Below are 14006 nucleotides of genomic sequence, written 5' to 3'. Positions count from 1 at the left end.
TGGCCCAAAAAAGGTTGAGAAACACTGGACTAAGCTGTCAAGCCAATATTGGTATTTTTCATGCACCGTTTTGCTCAAATATCTGGCCAGATTAAATATTGAGGGAGTCAAATAAAGCAATTGACCTTTCTCTGCTTCTCTCCCGTTCTGTCTTGGCGTGTTAACCTTCTCCCATCTCGCTCCTTCATCGTCCTTTTGGTCTCTCATTGGGAGGAATAACAGCAACACAGAGAGAGAGATAAGGCTGAGTCTGATTGATGCATTATGAATAGGATAGCCTGTCTGCGACAGTAAGTGCTGCTGCGCTCTGCCACTAAGACTCCCTCAGCGATCGATTGGAGTCCCACCACACTAATCAATAGATAGGTACATAAATAAATAAAACCTTCTTCGGGTCCCTTAATCTGCAGGGAAGTCCTACGCTATCACTTTGTCTACAAGTCGGTATTGTCAGAGTGTTTTTTTTTAACCACAGATTTGGGCAGATAAGCCATCATTCTGGTGTTTAGCTGAAGTAGTAGGCAGAGATTTCGATCTACAAATACAGAAAAGGGTCATAAATCTGTTATTTTGATATGATGTGGCTACATTGGAGCTCCTCTGACATATTCTAGTGTCGCAACCAAACTGTGGTCTACAGAATCTTTCTTTTGTAGAATTTGATACATTTTCCAGACTTTCGACTCAATTTAGTTTATCTATATAGTGCCAGTTCACAATAAATATCTTTCAGTGAAGACTCATTAGCCGTGTTTCCATCATTGTTTCTTTTATGCACATTTTTGAGTATTGCATTAGAAAAGGTTGATGGAAGTGGCTAAATCTAAATTGACTCGTGATCCCTCCCCTCACTTGATGCGGTGTGTCTGAGCCTCACCAGAGGCATGAAACTCTAAAAAAAAACACACACACACACACACACACACACACACACACACACACACACACACAAAAAAAAAAACAGGGGTTAAGGGAGAACTCTTCATATTTTCTAAGATGCGGGTTCCATGCCACTTTTCAACTTCTACTTCTCAGTTGTCAAAGCCTTTTGTTCTAAATTGTAACATTATTGTGTGAAAAAGAAACTTAAAAACAGAAGAATCTGTAGGGGCGCAGGGCAGAGCAGATTGGGGAAAGCAAACTGATTTGTTGGATCAAAACAAAACGCGCTGCCCTTTGGCGCATTTTTGCCGCTCGTTTAAATCATCCTCTCTTTAAATTCCTTCAATGACTGTGTGACGCTTCAGTTTTTGACATTTGACAACACGAACACCTTCMGTTCCTCTGGCAGCCGAATCTAAAGCCCCTTAAAACCGGTGAAGCGGACCGGCGAAAAGCCTTCCGAGCAGCCAGTCCGAACGTGGTGTAGCATGAAGTCTGTTTTTCATTTCGTCTCTTTTTTATTCTTTTCCTCCCTCCGTCTCACCTGCTCTGTGCGGCCGCCTCTCCATCAATCCCCCCCTGACAGCCAGGTGATTAGGAGGAGAGAGCTCAGACCTGCTGAAAAAGCAGCTTAGCTGTAATTATCGTCTCGGAGAGAAACAAACAGTTCATCAGGGCCCGTCTCCGGGGACTTAACAACTGTTGCCAGGATATATATCGAAGGCTCGACAACCAGCCGTTACCTTGGCTACCCTTGTCTCCATATGTGTAGGTTGGAGGGGGGGGGGACAGGGGGGGTTGCTCTCCGTACAGATAAGATTCTTTTCAGGTTGTTCAGAAATAGCATAAGCCATGAAAACAAATTAAGATGTACACTCCACCYGCACACGCTGATTCAAGCTGACACACAGATGCCAGACCTGGGGAAACACGTTGCTTTCACCTGTTTTCTGTTAACGTACACTCTCTCAAACACACACACACACACACACAAAACCACACACGTATGTACGCATGAAACAGCATGCAGCTCCAGCGATTTCAAGAAATTAACTGTCAAAATAACCAATCACAGTTAACATAAATGAACAAACAAAATCCATTTGAAAGTCCTTTAGAAGAATTTTGCATGTTAACAGACTTCTGGACTGCAACAGTTCCAATTTAAACATGCCGTTCTTTGGGAATGAAAACATCCCTCGCTCTGAAATCTAAGAAAAAAATAAAACAAAAATACACTCATCATAGCGGGGAATCTTGTTTTTCTYTTTTGTAGTTTGGGCTTTAAAATGACTTATTTGAATTATTCAAACTTGAATCTGGAGGCAATATTCTCTAATCTAAAGTTACCCGGTAACCATAACCGTTCCCCGTTGCGCCTGTATTCTGTGCTTTTTATATCCTTTGACAAATATTTGACCGCTCTTCTAGTCAGAATGTATTGAACTCATTTAAAGTGGTTGGATTTCTGGAAGAGATCTGGATTTTAAACAAAATACAARAATTTTAAGCGGAGGAAGACTGTATGCTTCCAGAAGCTTGTGGTTGGACTGATTTGACCACTTCCAAAGCGGTTTTGATCTGTTCAGTTGAACCACAACATTATGTCCAAATTTCAACCATTCAACTCTGAGATTAAAGGAGGGAGAAAAAAAACTCAAGAATAATTAAGTCTCAATCTTACACTAAAGTGAACACTGTTGGCACACTACTAGTTGCATTACACAAACTGAAATGAAGAAAATACAGTTGTTCAGTGGAAACGTGCCGATTTCAAAAAACGGTATTTGCTAAAAACAATTTTGCGCTTGGATGGTGTGGCTTTTCAGCTCTGTCAAAATTGGTTAATTTTTCAAAACTGGAAATGGAAATGTTTTTTTTGAAGGACACAAATCACGTGATCAACAACTGGATGTTGCTACTGGTGGAAATAAAGAAAATGACAGGAAGGATGATGGCTCTGCATTTTTTTAAATGACTAACCGTGTGCAAAATTTGCGATAATTTTTGTGGCTGCACCTAAAATTTGGGTCTGAAACYAAAAACCAAGAATATAGGTCAGATATTGAGAGAAATATGCCAGGAGCTTTCTGATAGCTGTACAATGAGTCGTTCAATTGGGTATTATGTACATATTCAAACCTATATTGTTGTGATCTGTGTTTTCTGTGTATTTATTTTGAGGTTTTTATTAGCCTGTTCCCCTGTGAGTCTCTGTCTTCCCTGTTTGTTCCCAGCTGTGTCTCGTTTCTGTGATTACCCTCYCAGTGTATTTAGTCCCACCTGTTGTCTTTGTCTCTTGTCGGATCCTCGTCGTGTGTAACCAGTCTGTTTCCCTGTGTTCGTTGTGCTCCCCGTTGTTCTGTCCCTTGACATTTAACATTAAATTCATCATCATCATCTTCATCACTACCTGGGTCTCTGCATCTCTCCTCACCACCTCATCCACTAATCATGACATATATTTATATTTTTGAATAAAAAAATTATCTTTTTTTTTTTGTAATTTTAACAATGAAAAATTGTGCAACGAAATTTGGGACCAATCCTCTAGTTAAAAATAATGTCTCACGACTTGAAAATCTAGAGAATAAAACCATATCTTGATTAGAAAAGTAGCAATCAATCACAATATGCCTCAACGAGGCTCACTGGTCAGATTAAAAGTACCTTTTGAAAACCTTTAAGCCGGTGTTAAACATATTTTCCATTAAGCCCACATTTCTGTAATAAATATGTTTCTCCATTGGTCTGATGCAATGTTCTTTTCATTAGGTAAAAGCAGGACATCATCATAATTAACAGAAATAAAGGCTTGAAAATATCAGTCGGTGTGTAATTAATCATTCCAGGTTGTTAAATCACTGAAATCAGTTAACATTTCACTAATATTCTAATATATTGTYTATGGCTACTGTATAATGATGAGTGAGCTGGAAAAAAAAGACGACAACATGAAGATCCTCCGTTGTGTTTTGGTGAAGGACACTTGTGCACAGGAGGAAGCGTGTCTTGTTCCCACTGACGGACAACAGAAGCCGCGGCAGAAGGGTGGCATTAAAACCCAGMGGGGGATGTAGTGTGATGAAAATGTCAGACCTGAACCAGCAGGCTAGACTCTGCGACGTGTTTCATCAAGTYGGAGTGTGTGGASTGCTGCGTCAGAGGTATTACGCCCTGCATGTTCGTAGATAAAGACTGTGTGCAAAGGTACGTCTTATGAATTCGTACTGGCATGTAAATCTACATCTTCAGCATCTCGAGCATGTCCCAAAGGTCATAGGAGTGAACCGAGAGGCAGCCAAAAGAAAAATTTGAGTCYCTGTTGTGTTTACGAACACCATGACGTTTGGCCAACTGAGAGTTCCCTCGTGTCACGGTGTAAACTCACCCAGCCAGAACGATGAAGAAGTCTAGGCGGTTCCACGTGTCTCCGAGGTAACACTTCTTGCCAAAAATCCCCAGGGCTACCATCTTGATCACCATCTCGATGGCAAAGAAGGCGAAGATGAAGTCATCGAAGTCCTGCCCGGACACACAGATAGAACAAACGGGTTAACGTCACGTTTTGAAAGTCACTGAACGGTGAAAATCTGTCGGAAGGCAAAACGTAAAGGACACGTCACCCAGCGCTCTCTTGAAAGTCATAAATCTGCATTTATATAACTCTAATATGTTTGATTAGACTTTATAGTCGACTGAATACCTTCCTCTTGTAAAGATCAGGCCATAGAGGTAAAAGGTGCAGCAGGGAAACTCAGACTTCCTTTTTTTCCAATAACACTCACCAGCTAATTGAGGGAAATCCAAAGACATTCCTGGGCTATGAAGGGGAGAAAGCTCCTACACCAAAACAGTTTCAAGGTCTATTTCCAGAAGGATGTGTGTAAAGACCCAAGTTCAAACCCGGGTCTGGCGTTTTGGAATTAGCTCTTAGACTCACATCATGCCATCACTCATCAAGGAGATAAATGAATACATGTAACTTTTTCTCCACATTGACAAAAACCACAGACTGTGGCCCCAATAACTCCATATAAATATTACAGGATTGCACTTAATATGYAACTGTCTGAATAYAGCCGCGGTTGATTAGGTAATTTAAACTTCTATTCTACTGATGATCCGTCAGAGTCGGTGTGAGGGTCACCTCCCCCCCAACTGAACCGAAACACATCTACATGCTAAGGTTGTCAAAGTCAACCTAGCATACCTGACCTACTTCCATCTCCCTCACTATTTTTATTTTTTTTTTACATAAACTTTTTCATGACCTGTGAAATGTGACACCTTTGGACCTTGTCAAGATATTGTGGTGTTGACAATTAGCAGAAAAGCACTGCAACCCTTTTTAGGGATAGATCACACATACATTTAAGATTTGGCGCGTTTTGTTGACATCTTGACAGCTAAACCTAAAACCTGACTAGCAGTTTTTTGCCCTCCAGCAGAGGACTGGAGGCCAGGATCTTGTGCACATTTCGTCATGTTGCAACGTGTCTCCAGGCAACCGAGTTCTGTAATTTGTTGGTGAAGACTGAAGGATTTAATACACTAGGGTCTGTATTTTATTGGCCTCTATCTAGTCTAGACATTTCTTAATGATAAACATCCTACTGAGAGCTTTTGACATTCTTGAGACAGTTTATGAATTCCTGCAGAGAAATTCATGTCTCTTGATCCTGTCGTCAGGAGGTCAGACAATTGCGCTGGAAGGGAAAAGGACAACAGCCTCCTTGTAGCAGCACAGGATTAACATTTTGCTCAACGGCACTTAAACAAGCCTGCGTGATGTCCTCAAGTGATCGAATAAGGATTTCGTTATACCTTCCTTTATTAAACGGCACTGGAAAACAAATTACGGCGGTAAATGTAAAAAAGGAGCGTAACACGGGGAAAGCGTTGATCGTGTTGATCAGTATTCCTTCTCTTCGTTACGGCCCGTCTGGCTTCAGCTCTCCAAAAATCCTCATCAGGCCAAACCGAAGACAAAACAAGGGCAGAGAACTCGGACGGAAGGAGCAAATACCGCTTTCTTAAGATATAAAAATCGATAGGAAACGACAAAAAGCAGAGGTGGAGGAATTTGGAATGAGCGCGGTGAGTAGAGAGCTCAGAGTAAAAAACAAAAGCTAAAGGGAAAGGGAAAAAAAAGAATCTGGAAGGAGATTAAGGCACAGGACACCCACTGATAGATGAGTCATCCTAACACGAACAGAGACGAGTATAAATATATCAGATCCTGTTAGCTTAAGAAAAAGCTAGCCTTCCACTGCTTTAAAGTTCATTGGAAGTAAAAAAAAAAAAAAGTTGTGGTTGATGGAGGAATGTGAGACTGTGACAGTGTGTTTACAGCTCAATAATCTCAGCCTGTCTCAGTTTCTTGAGCTTTCCCAGCATCCTCGAACAAAAAAAAAAAAAAAAAGATTTAAAACAGCAACACAAGAGCCGCTATTTCACAAACCGTCAGACCGTGAAGCAAACAGGTTCCCTCTGCGGTAGTGACCGTACATCACTGCGTGTTAATAAGTCGTTTTTGTTTTTTGTTTGGTTTTTTAGACACCACTCATTAACTCCGTCCAGGCGGAGGAGCCCTGCAGCGAACTGTTCAATGAAGCAAAACCTCCAGAGGAAAGGGTCAGAGAAAAAAAACGAAAAACAAAAGCAGCGCGCCGCGACTCCGTCTGATCTACGTTTCATCTGACTGGGAAACGGCTTGCACCGTCATCTGGGCACCACATAGTTTCTGGTGAGCTGCTCACTGCGTCGTGTCACAGGAGGCTGTTATTTAGACGCTTCACACCGTGGTGCGATTGCTGCTAATAGGAAGCCTGAAGAGACAGGAACGGAACGCTAAGAACTGCTTTGACACTGCTTGGATACGATATTTGTAAAATGTTTGTACATATCACAAAAAAATTCAATCTGTATGTCTTAATCTCAAACAAATATGTCGCCTTGAAGAAACTTCAACATTTGCCTTGAAGATTATTTYTTAAGGCATCGCTCAAAAACATCAGACGTCAATGGAAACATAAATTAAGCTGGATATATTCACTCGTGAAAAGGGTGATGTAAGGAAGAGGATTAGGGAAAAAAAATTTAATTAGTTCAGATTTTAATTTGAATTTTCATCTGAATTCTATCTGAATAGTTGGAGTTAAAATCCAAATTCTGAGATTCAAGTCAGAATCCTGACAACAAAACTGAACCCATTTGCACAAAATTAGCCACATTTTTTTAAACATAACAGATCCTGCAGAGTTTAGATAGATTTTGCCAAACATCTTAAGTCSAATTATTTTAACTTTTTTTAAATCAAATTCTACATTTTTATTACCCATCAAACTTGAACTAAACCATGCCTCGGGCTTAAACTAAAATCCATCTTGTGATCTTGGTAGATGTCAGTACCTCACAAAAGAAGAAAAAAAAACCCCACCATGAATTGTGGAAAACATAAAAAATATTAAACCACAATAACATCCAGTTAGGAAACAAACAAAGTCCAACTATTGACAGATGTTTTTTCGCCTACCATGACTGGTAGAAAATGAGTTGTTGTGTAAAAGACAGAATATGCCATGCTGAGTCCTTACTGACTGCACCGCTGTCTCCTCTAACTCTCCATCCATCCATGGCTGCTCTCCTGTCTCTCATGACAGAGTCTTTCTCTACAGCTGAGCCGTAGTTACTCGTCTATTTTGCATTAGCCGAATCCTGTGAAGCTCCTAATGCAATAAAGTGGCTTCCACCTTAAGGCTGCAGCTTGAGACACACACAAACACACGCGCACCCGCACACACATACRCATGCACACACGCACAACTTCAATACCATTCACACAACCTCAACAGACGTGTMWGACTAGTCCAAAGAATTCACATTATGAACGTCATTTTTGCCACCAGATATTGGTTGAATTTTAAATATTTTGATGTTTTTGTGTGTGTGTGTGTGTGTGTGTGTGTGTGTGTGTTGTGCTTTAACGGCCTTGTTGCTGAAATGTGCTACACAAATAAACTTGATTGATTGATTGATGAATTAATTGATTGATTAATTGATTGAACCTTGGGCTGCAGTCTTTTGTTCTTCATGGTGTTTCTTTTCCTGTGTTGAATGAAAATTCAARAGAGACTTTGAAATGTCCGTCCGTCCATCCATTTTCTTACACCYTTGTCCCATTGGGGTGAGCAGGGATGCTGTTGCCTATCCAGCTGTCAATGGACAGGTCACTTTAAAATATCACTATATAAAAAATAATGTCTCCTATCACAGGTTTTCCTTACACTCAACTTTTTGTGAATACATTTTTTTCATAAAATTCACATTTTCTGACAAAGATTTTATTTTTTCCTGTAAGCTATAGTTATCAAAATGACCAGAATTAAAGGCTTCACATATTTTGCAATAATTCTATACGAGTTTCACTTTTTGAAATGAGTGAACTTTTTCACATTAACAGAATTAGAGATGTATTTTTTCATTTTTACACTCAGTTTTGTTATTGTAATGTAGCAAAACGTGAAAATAAAAAGGGTGTGAATACTTTTGTGTTCATATTAGCTCATTGAGCTTCTGCCTGCTGATTGGACCGAGGCCAAACCTTCCTGACCACAAACAAGGTTTCCTTTTTGTTGTTGTTTTTTGCCTCAAATGCAGCTGGAACCTCWAATTCACCAAGTCAACAGGATTCCCTGGCCGGAGGGGGGTGGGAGGGTTGTCCTGATGGGTCGGCAMWTGGCGACTCTGGCTCTCTAATGGGGGAAATTGATTCTCTCAAACTTGTGTGAGACGTCAGCAGAGCGTGAAACATCGTGTGACCTCCGCAGGACGCAGACTCCACTCGATGCCCGAGTGTTGCCGCAGCAGCAGCTCTTCACCAATCAGAGGCAAAGATGGAAAATATTGAGGCTTCCTCAGAGGAAAAAAAAACAAACAAAAACAAAAAACTGAAAAACTGTTTTGCTCTGTGCCTGTCTGGAGCGAACGGTTCACTGGCTGCTCGTCCATGTGGACGGCGGGGGAGCCTAAACGCCACACGCTCGCCTCGGAGGGATTTGACACCAATCACCTGTTCTGAATGGCCCAGCGCTCACACACACACACACACACACGCACACGCACACACACACAACTCTAATTTCTACACTCAAACTGCATTAGCACACATGAGACTCAGAAACTGAGTATTGGAACTTTTTGGGAAGCAGATGAGTATACAGAGAAAACTAAACTGAGGAGTTAATTATATACGACATTAGAGTTGTTTAAATATGGGGGGAAAAAAGAGGAAATAACTTCACAGATCTGATATGTGACTTGATCAAAACTTTTTTGGAATATCTTCTTTGCCTTAATATTGGCTTAAATGCTTCACCAAACGTTTTGTGTAATGCTGTGAGTTTCACTACTTCCACCACTAGAACTGTTTTGTTTGTCGGAGGTTTGTTACAATTCCACGTCATAAAACTGACCTGTTTGACCTGAAAGAAGCGTAAAAATATGTCCTTGTGTATCCAATTAAAGGTATAAAAATAAGGTCAAAGCATAAGGTGGGTGGTTATACAACATCCTGTGGCAACCTAGACAGAATTACCCAAATAAGTCATTTCTAATACGTTCTACTGTGTTTTTCGGCTTTATCCGTTAAKCCACGCCAGTACAGAAAGTTCTCATTTCATTATGTGCTACAAATCCTCYGTATTTGTTACAAACAAAGCACGGTCGCTGCTGCCAGATATGGGAAAGCCTTCACTGTGCAACCAGACAGGTCCTGTAAAAAAAAACACCAGGCACAGAGCACGGCTCACAACATCAGCCGCCGTAAAACGCTTCACACAATAAACCAAGTGAATCCAGGTTAATYGCTACAGAGCGCAATTATGGTGAACGTAGAGATGCCACACGCGTCCAGACGGTCATTTGCTTGCCGAGTGGCAATTAGCAACGCTTTTTTTAAGATAGGAATCCCACAATAGYTGGCCTACTATGCGGCAGGAGATGAGTGAGGGGGGGGTACATTAACAGCAGGGCGTTGTAGGTTAACGAGTATGGACGCAGAGGACAAACCTCCGCTGKTTACGGCTTTTATCTGTTCGATGCACAAATCGCTTTGCGCCGGTGACGAACCTTCTATCTTTCTTATCCACATTTCTACTCTYGTCTCTYGACACCAACATCTGGATGGKATTCCTGCTGCACTGACTGTGAGCTGCTGGCATTCTTCCACCTCCTCGTGCAGTYGACCACAGACTTCCATCTCTCCCATCTTCCTCTTATCTTTTCTCCCACTGCCCCCTTCTGTCTCGCAGGGAGTGGTGGGGTGCATCGCTCCCTTATTACTGTATATTACGTCTCCCACAGTGGATTGGATGTGTGCTCGGCGTCCGTGTGAGAGTCTATGGGCGGTTTGAATCGTTTTTGTTAATGCTTACCTCACCAGGGTTTTTTTTTAGCCAACTCACTGTCATAGACAGAGCCTCGCCAAAGACTCCACAGACCTTAAACATGTCCACATTGTGTGACTTTATATGAGGGTAAAGTGGCTGAAAAGTCATACGTTGTTTTCAAAGTGTAAAAAGTGCCTTGTGGATTTGCATTCAGCCCCTACTACACTCGCTGTGGTCTCTTAGCAACTTCTACACCATGTTTGCTGTGTCCCCTACAAAGCTTTTGGCAAACTGCATACAAGAGTGCCAATACTTGAAGGTGTGTACTCTTTGAGGGCACCCTAAGGGTGATGGACTGGTACACGTGGTTCAACTGGRAATCAAAGTTGCAACATTTGWTTAATTTTCAGCTGGCCGGACTTCACAGACTTTAGAGTTCAGAGTGTGAATGCACCCTAAGATGATGTTATCCCCAACCTATTATCTCTGTCCCTTTCCCTTTTTCACAATCATGCACTAATTTGAGTCTAGTACATCGAAGCTTGTGGTTGTAAAAGCAACAACACTTAACAGTTCAAGTAATTTGAATTTCGTTAGCGCAGACAGATAAGACACATCAGAAATCCTTGTTCCCTCCATCCATGTTGTTGTCGTCTAACCTCACACAACTCCCTTYCCATGTGTCTTCCTGYGTGAACGCCCATGTTCCCTCTCATATTGCCTGAGAGCGAGGGTAAACACACGTGTTCACCAGGCGCACAGGCATCAGCCGTGCTTTGTTACGAGTTGCCGAAGCGAGTGCTGACATTGCGCGGCCGTCTCATCGCCTCCCGGGCGCAGCCTTTATGTTCCAAGTGCTCTTAATCACCAACGATGAGAGCACTTAAACACTCCCTAATGTCGAACGCTCGAGCGTCAAAGCTATTAGATGCAGTATGGCACCCAAGTGTGAAGTCCGGCAGCTCTGGCGGACTAAACGCAAGCATGCTCGTCGTTTCTAGTTGGAGGTTGGAGGGGAGAAAAAAAAACGACATGTGTTTTCACATTTAAGCAGACTGCTGTTGGGGAGAGATCTCAAAAGGATTTACTATGAGGCAGCCAACAAACATATTGATGTTCTGCATGAGGCGCAGAGGAACCCTTTGACCTCTACTGATCCGAATGAGAAAAGTTTCTCGTTATAACGAGATGCAAAACGAGAATGTTTCCAGATTTATGCTTCATTGAACGCAAGATATGCTCCAATTTAAACGAGAAAGCTCAAAACAGGAAACGGCAACACCTGGTGAGACGTTTGAGTGGCGTCTTGAAGAAAGAGTGAGAAGATGGYAATCTGTCAGATAAACACGATTCTATATCTCGCCAAAACGATAAACKTTTTTATCGTTATAACAAGATGCTGCTCCTATGTTTGTTTCTGAGCTCTGGCACTAAAACGTTTCATTTTGAGACTATTATCTGGTGATCACAAATGGTTTATTATTAGGTTGACTATATCTGAGTTGTGACTGTCCAGTTGATTTTTTTTTCTACTTCTGAATTATTTTTCGATGGAGAAGAAACATGGCAATCCGCCCAACTAGCTCAAACTTGCTAGCATCCATCCGGACTGTGGGAATTTGAAGAAATCACAGRAACTGTAGGGACTAAACTATGAAATCTCAACCGTCYGTGAACAATGCAGCTCACAGAATACGGCCAGTATGTAGGAGCCTTAACACTCTTCGGTGTGGAAGTTGTCAGTGTGGAAAGAGCTAGCAAACAGAGGAAACACTGAACTTGGAAGCTCTTTGAAAAGAAACTTTTTGCTATTGCTATATAATTTTTGCTATTCACAGCTCAGTGATAATGCCATTAAAAAAGAGTGAACATTTTACCTATTATACCCTTGACTTAATTAGCTTAAGTCAAGGAACAAGGTAGATTTAGAAGAAATTAGTTTTGTTTTTCTAAAACAGTGAGTCTCTTCTAAAGTCCTCGACTTTACAGAAACCCCACTACAATTGATTGGAGATGGAGACCTTTGCTTTACAGGAAACGTTAGTATTGCTAACCATGCCACTCGCTAATAACAATGCTAAGGTTAGCTATCTCTTTAATCGTGTTGAATTTGATCTGGAATAACTATCCAAACCTGCTCTGAAATGGAACTCATAAATGATCATTTCAACATCTAAAACCTGACAATATGAGATATGCAAAATAAATCTGTCATTTTAAGTGTTCCAAGATATTTGATTGTAGATTTTGATTTCTGTGTGTGTTGTGGCAGAGCTGTGGAGGGAAAGTTGGAACTAGTTTCATTATGTTTCCACTTCTCTGGCCTCAATACTAGTTGAATACACTTTTATTAAATGAGTAAAATTGAACAAAATTAATTTTGGGGGAGCAATAGCTTCAAGTCTTTCCAGCACAAGTAGCTTGCTTGAATAACCTTAAAAAAAACATTTCCGTCTCAAAAGGAAGAAAAAGCATGAATCACAGATGAATGAATCACAATATGGGAAAAACTGCTCAAACACTGTAACAAAAAACCACCACATCAACCATTTATGTTTATTTTTTTAATAAGGATATATGATTTCAACCTCGCGTTCGGAGTCTGGATCCAGTCCAAACTAAATCATAATATTCTTGATATCTGATGTTCAGCCCCTGTGAGTAAAAACTTTGTAGAACCACGTTTAACCACATTTAGTCTTTCAGGATATCTCTGTTCCAACTTTCACATCTGCAGATGGAATGTTTAATGAATCTGAGCAAAAATGACTTTCTTCTAAAATGCGAGTCGGGTTATTTGTCTAAGTTATAAATTCAAATCCTGTACCGTTAGCAGTCAGGCAGAAATTAGCACATTTAAGGTCTAATTTTAAACTCCAAACAAACTCACTGGAAACTGAGCTTTCAGCGAGTCAAAATCTGAAAAGTTTAAGACTACAAACACTTTAGCAAGACACTAAGTGTTTGTGTGGAGGATTAAAGGCCATCCATGCAGACAACACCGTCACCTGTCAGATTGGTTTTTGACTGAAACGGCTGCCGTCAATTCTGAGAAAACCCTTCCCCGCGCCCTCTCCCTAAAAATAAATCTTAGCCACTCTCTATGCTAATTTTGCCTGTCACAAAGTCTAAATGCCATTATCATTGGGGTCAGGTGCTGCCATCGCATGCACAAACGCTCGCGCGCAGACGGGCGGGYGGACAGCCGTAAGTGGCGGTAAAGGCGGCGTACGCCTCATGTGGTGAGAACAATAGACCAGGCTAACTGTAATCTGCCATTCAGGCCCAGATCCACTCCTCACAGGTGGAGAGGAGATAATATTGTGGGCTCAATCACCGCCAAATCAGAGCGCACAGACACCGGCTGCCCGCGACGTTTCATCACTGCAAGGCCACAAACGCAAGTTTAGAGGCGCGGCGCTTTCCACAGCGGCTCCTCTTCACGGCAGCGTTCCCACTCCCCAGACTGTCTTCTCTGGGTGTATCTCTCTAATCCGCTGTTCAAACAGTACTGACAACGGCTTTATTAGCTTTCGGCTGACATCACAATGTACTGTCACTGCTTGGGTGGTATGGGAGTACGAGCTCTGCTGTTCAGAAAGGAATGTGGTTCCTTTTAAATTTGTCCTTCTGGGGTGAAAGAAAGAAAGAAAGAAAGAAAGAAAGAAAGAAAGAAAGAAAGAAAGAAAGAAAGAAAGAAAGAAAGAAAGAAAGAAAGAAAGAAAGAAAGAA

At 41.4% G+C, this 14006-nt stretch overlaps 1 protein-coding gene across 15 annotated transcripts in view; it reads right to left on the bottom strand.

Annotated features, from left to right (window-relative positions):
* cacna1g (calcium channel, voltage-dependent, T type, alpha 1G subunit) overlaps positions 1-14006 on the bottom strand; it is a 301230-nt gene that overhangs the window by 148794 nt on the left and 138430 nt on the right. For all 15 annotated transcript variants that reach the window (XM_008437998.2, XM_008437993.2, XM_008437999.2 and 12 more), the window contains one exon: positions 4274-4407. In XM_008437998.2, coding sequence (XP_008436220.1) covers positions 4274-4407 — 134 coding nt within the window. The remainder of the gene's footprint in view (positions 1-4273; positions 4408-14006) is intronic.

This window comes from Poecilia reticulata, linkage group LG19 (assembly GCF_000633615.1).
Source record: "Poecilia reticulata strain Guanapo linkage group LG19, Guppy_female_1.0+MT, whole genome shotgun sequence".
Classification (NCBI taxonomy): domain Eukaryota; kingdom Metazoa; phylum Chordata; class Actinopteri; order Cyprinodontiformes; family Poeciliidae; genus Poecilia; species Poecilia reticulata.
Note: the sequence above shows the minus strand (reverse complement) of the source record. Positions and strands in the feature narration are given on the sequence as shown.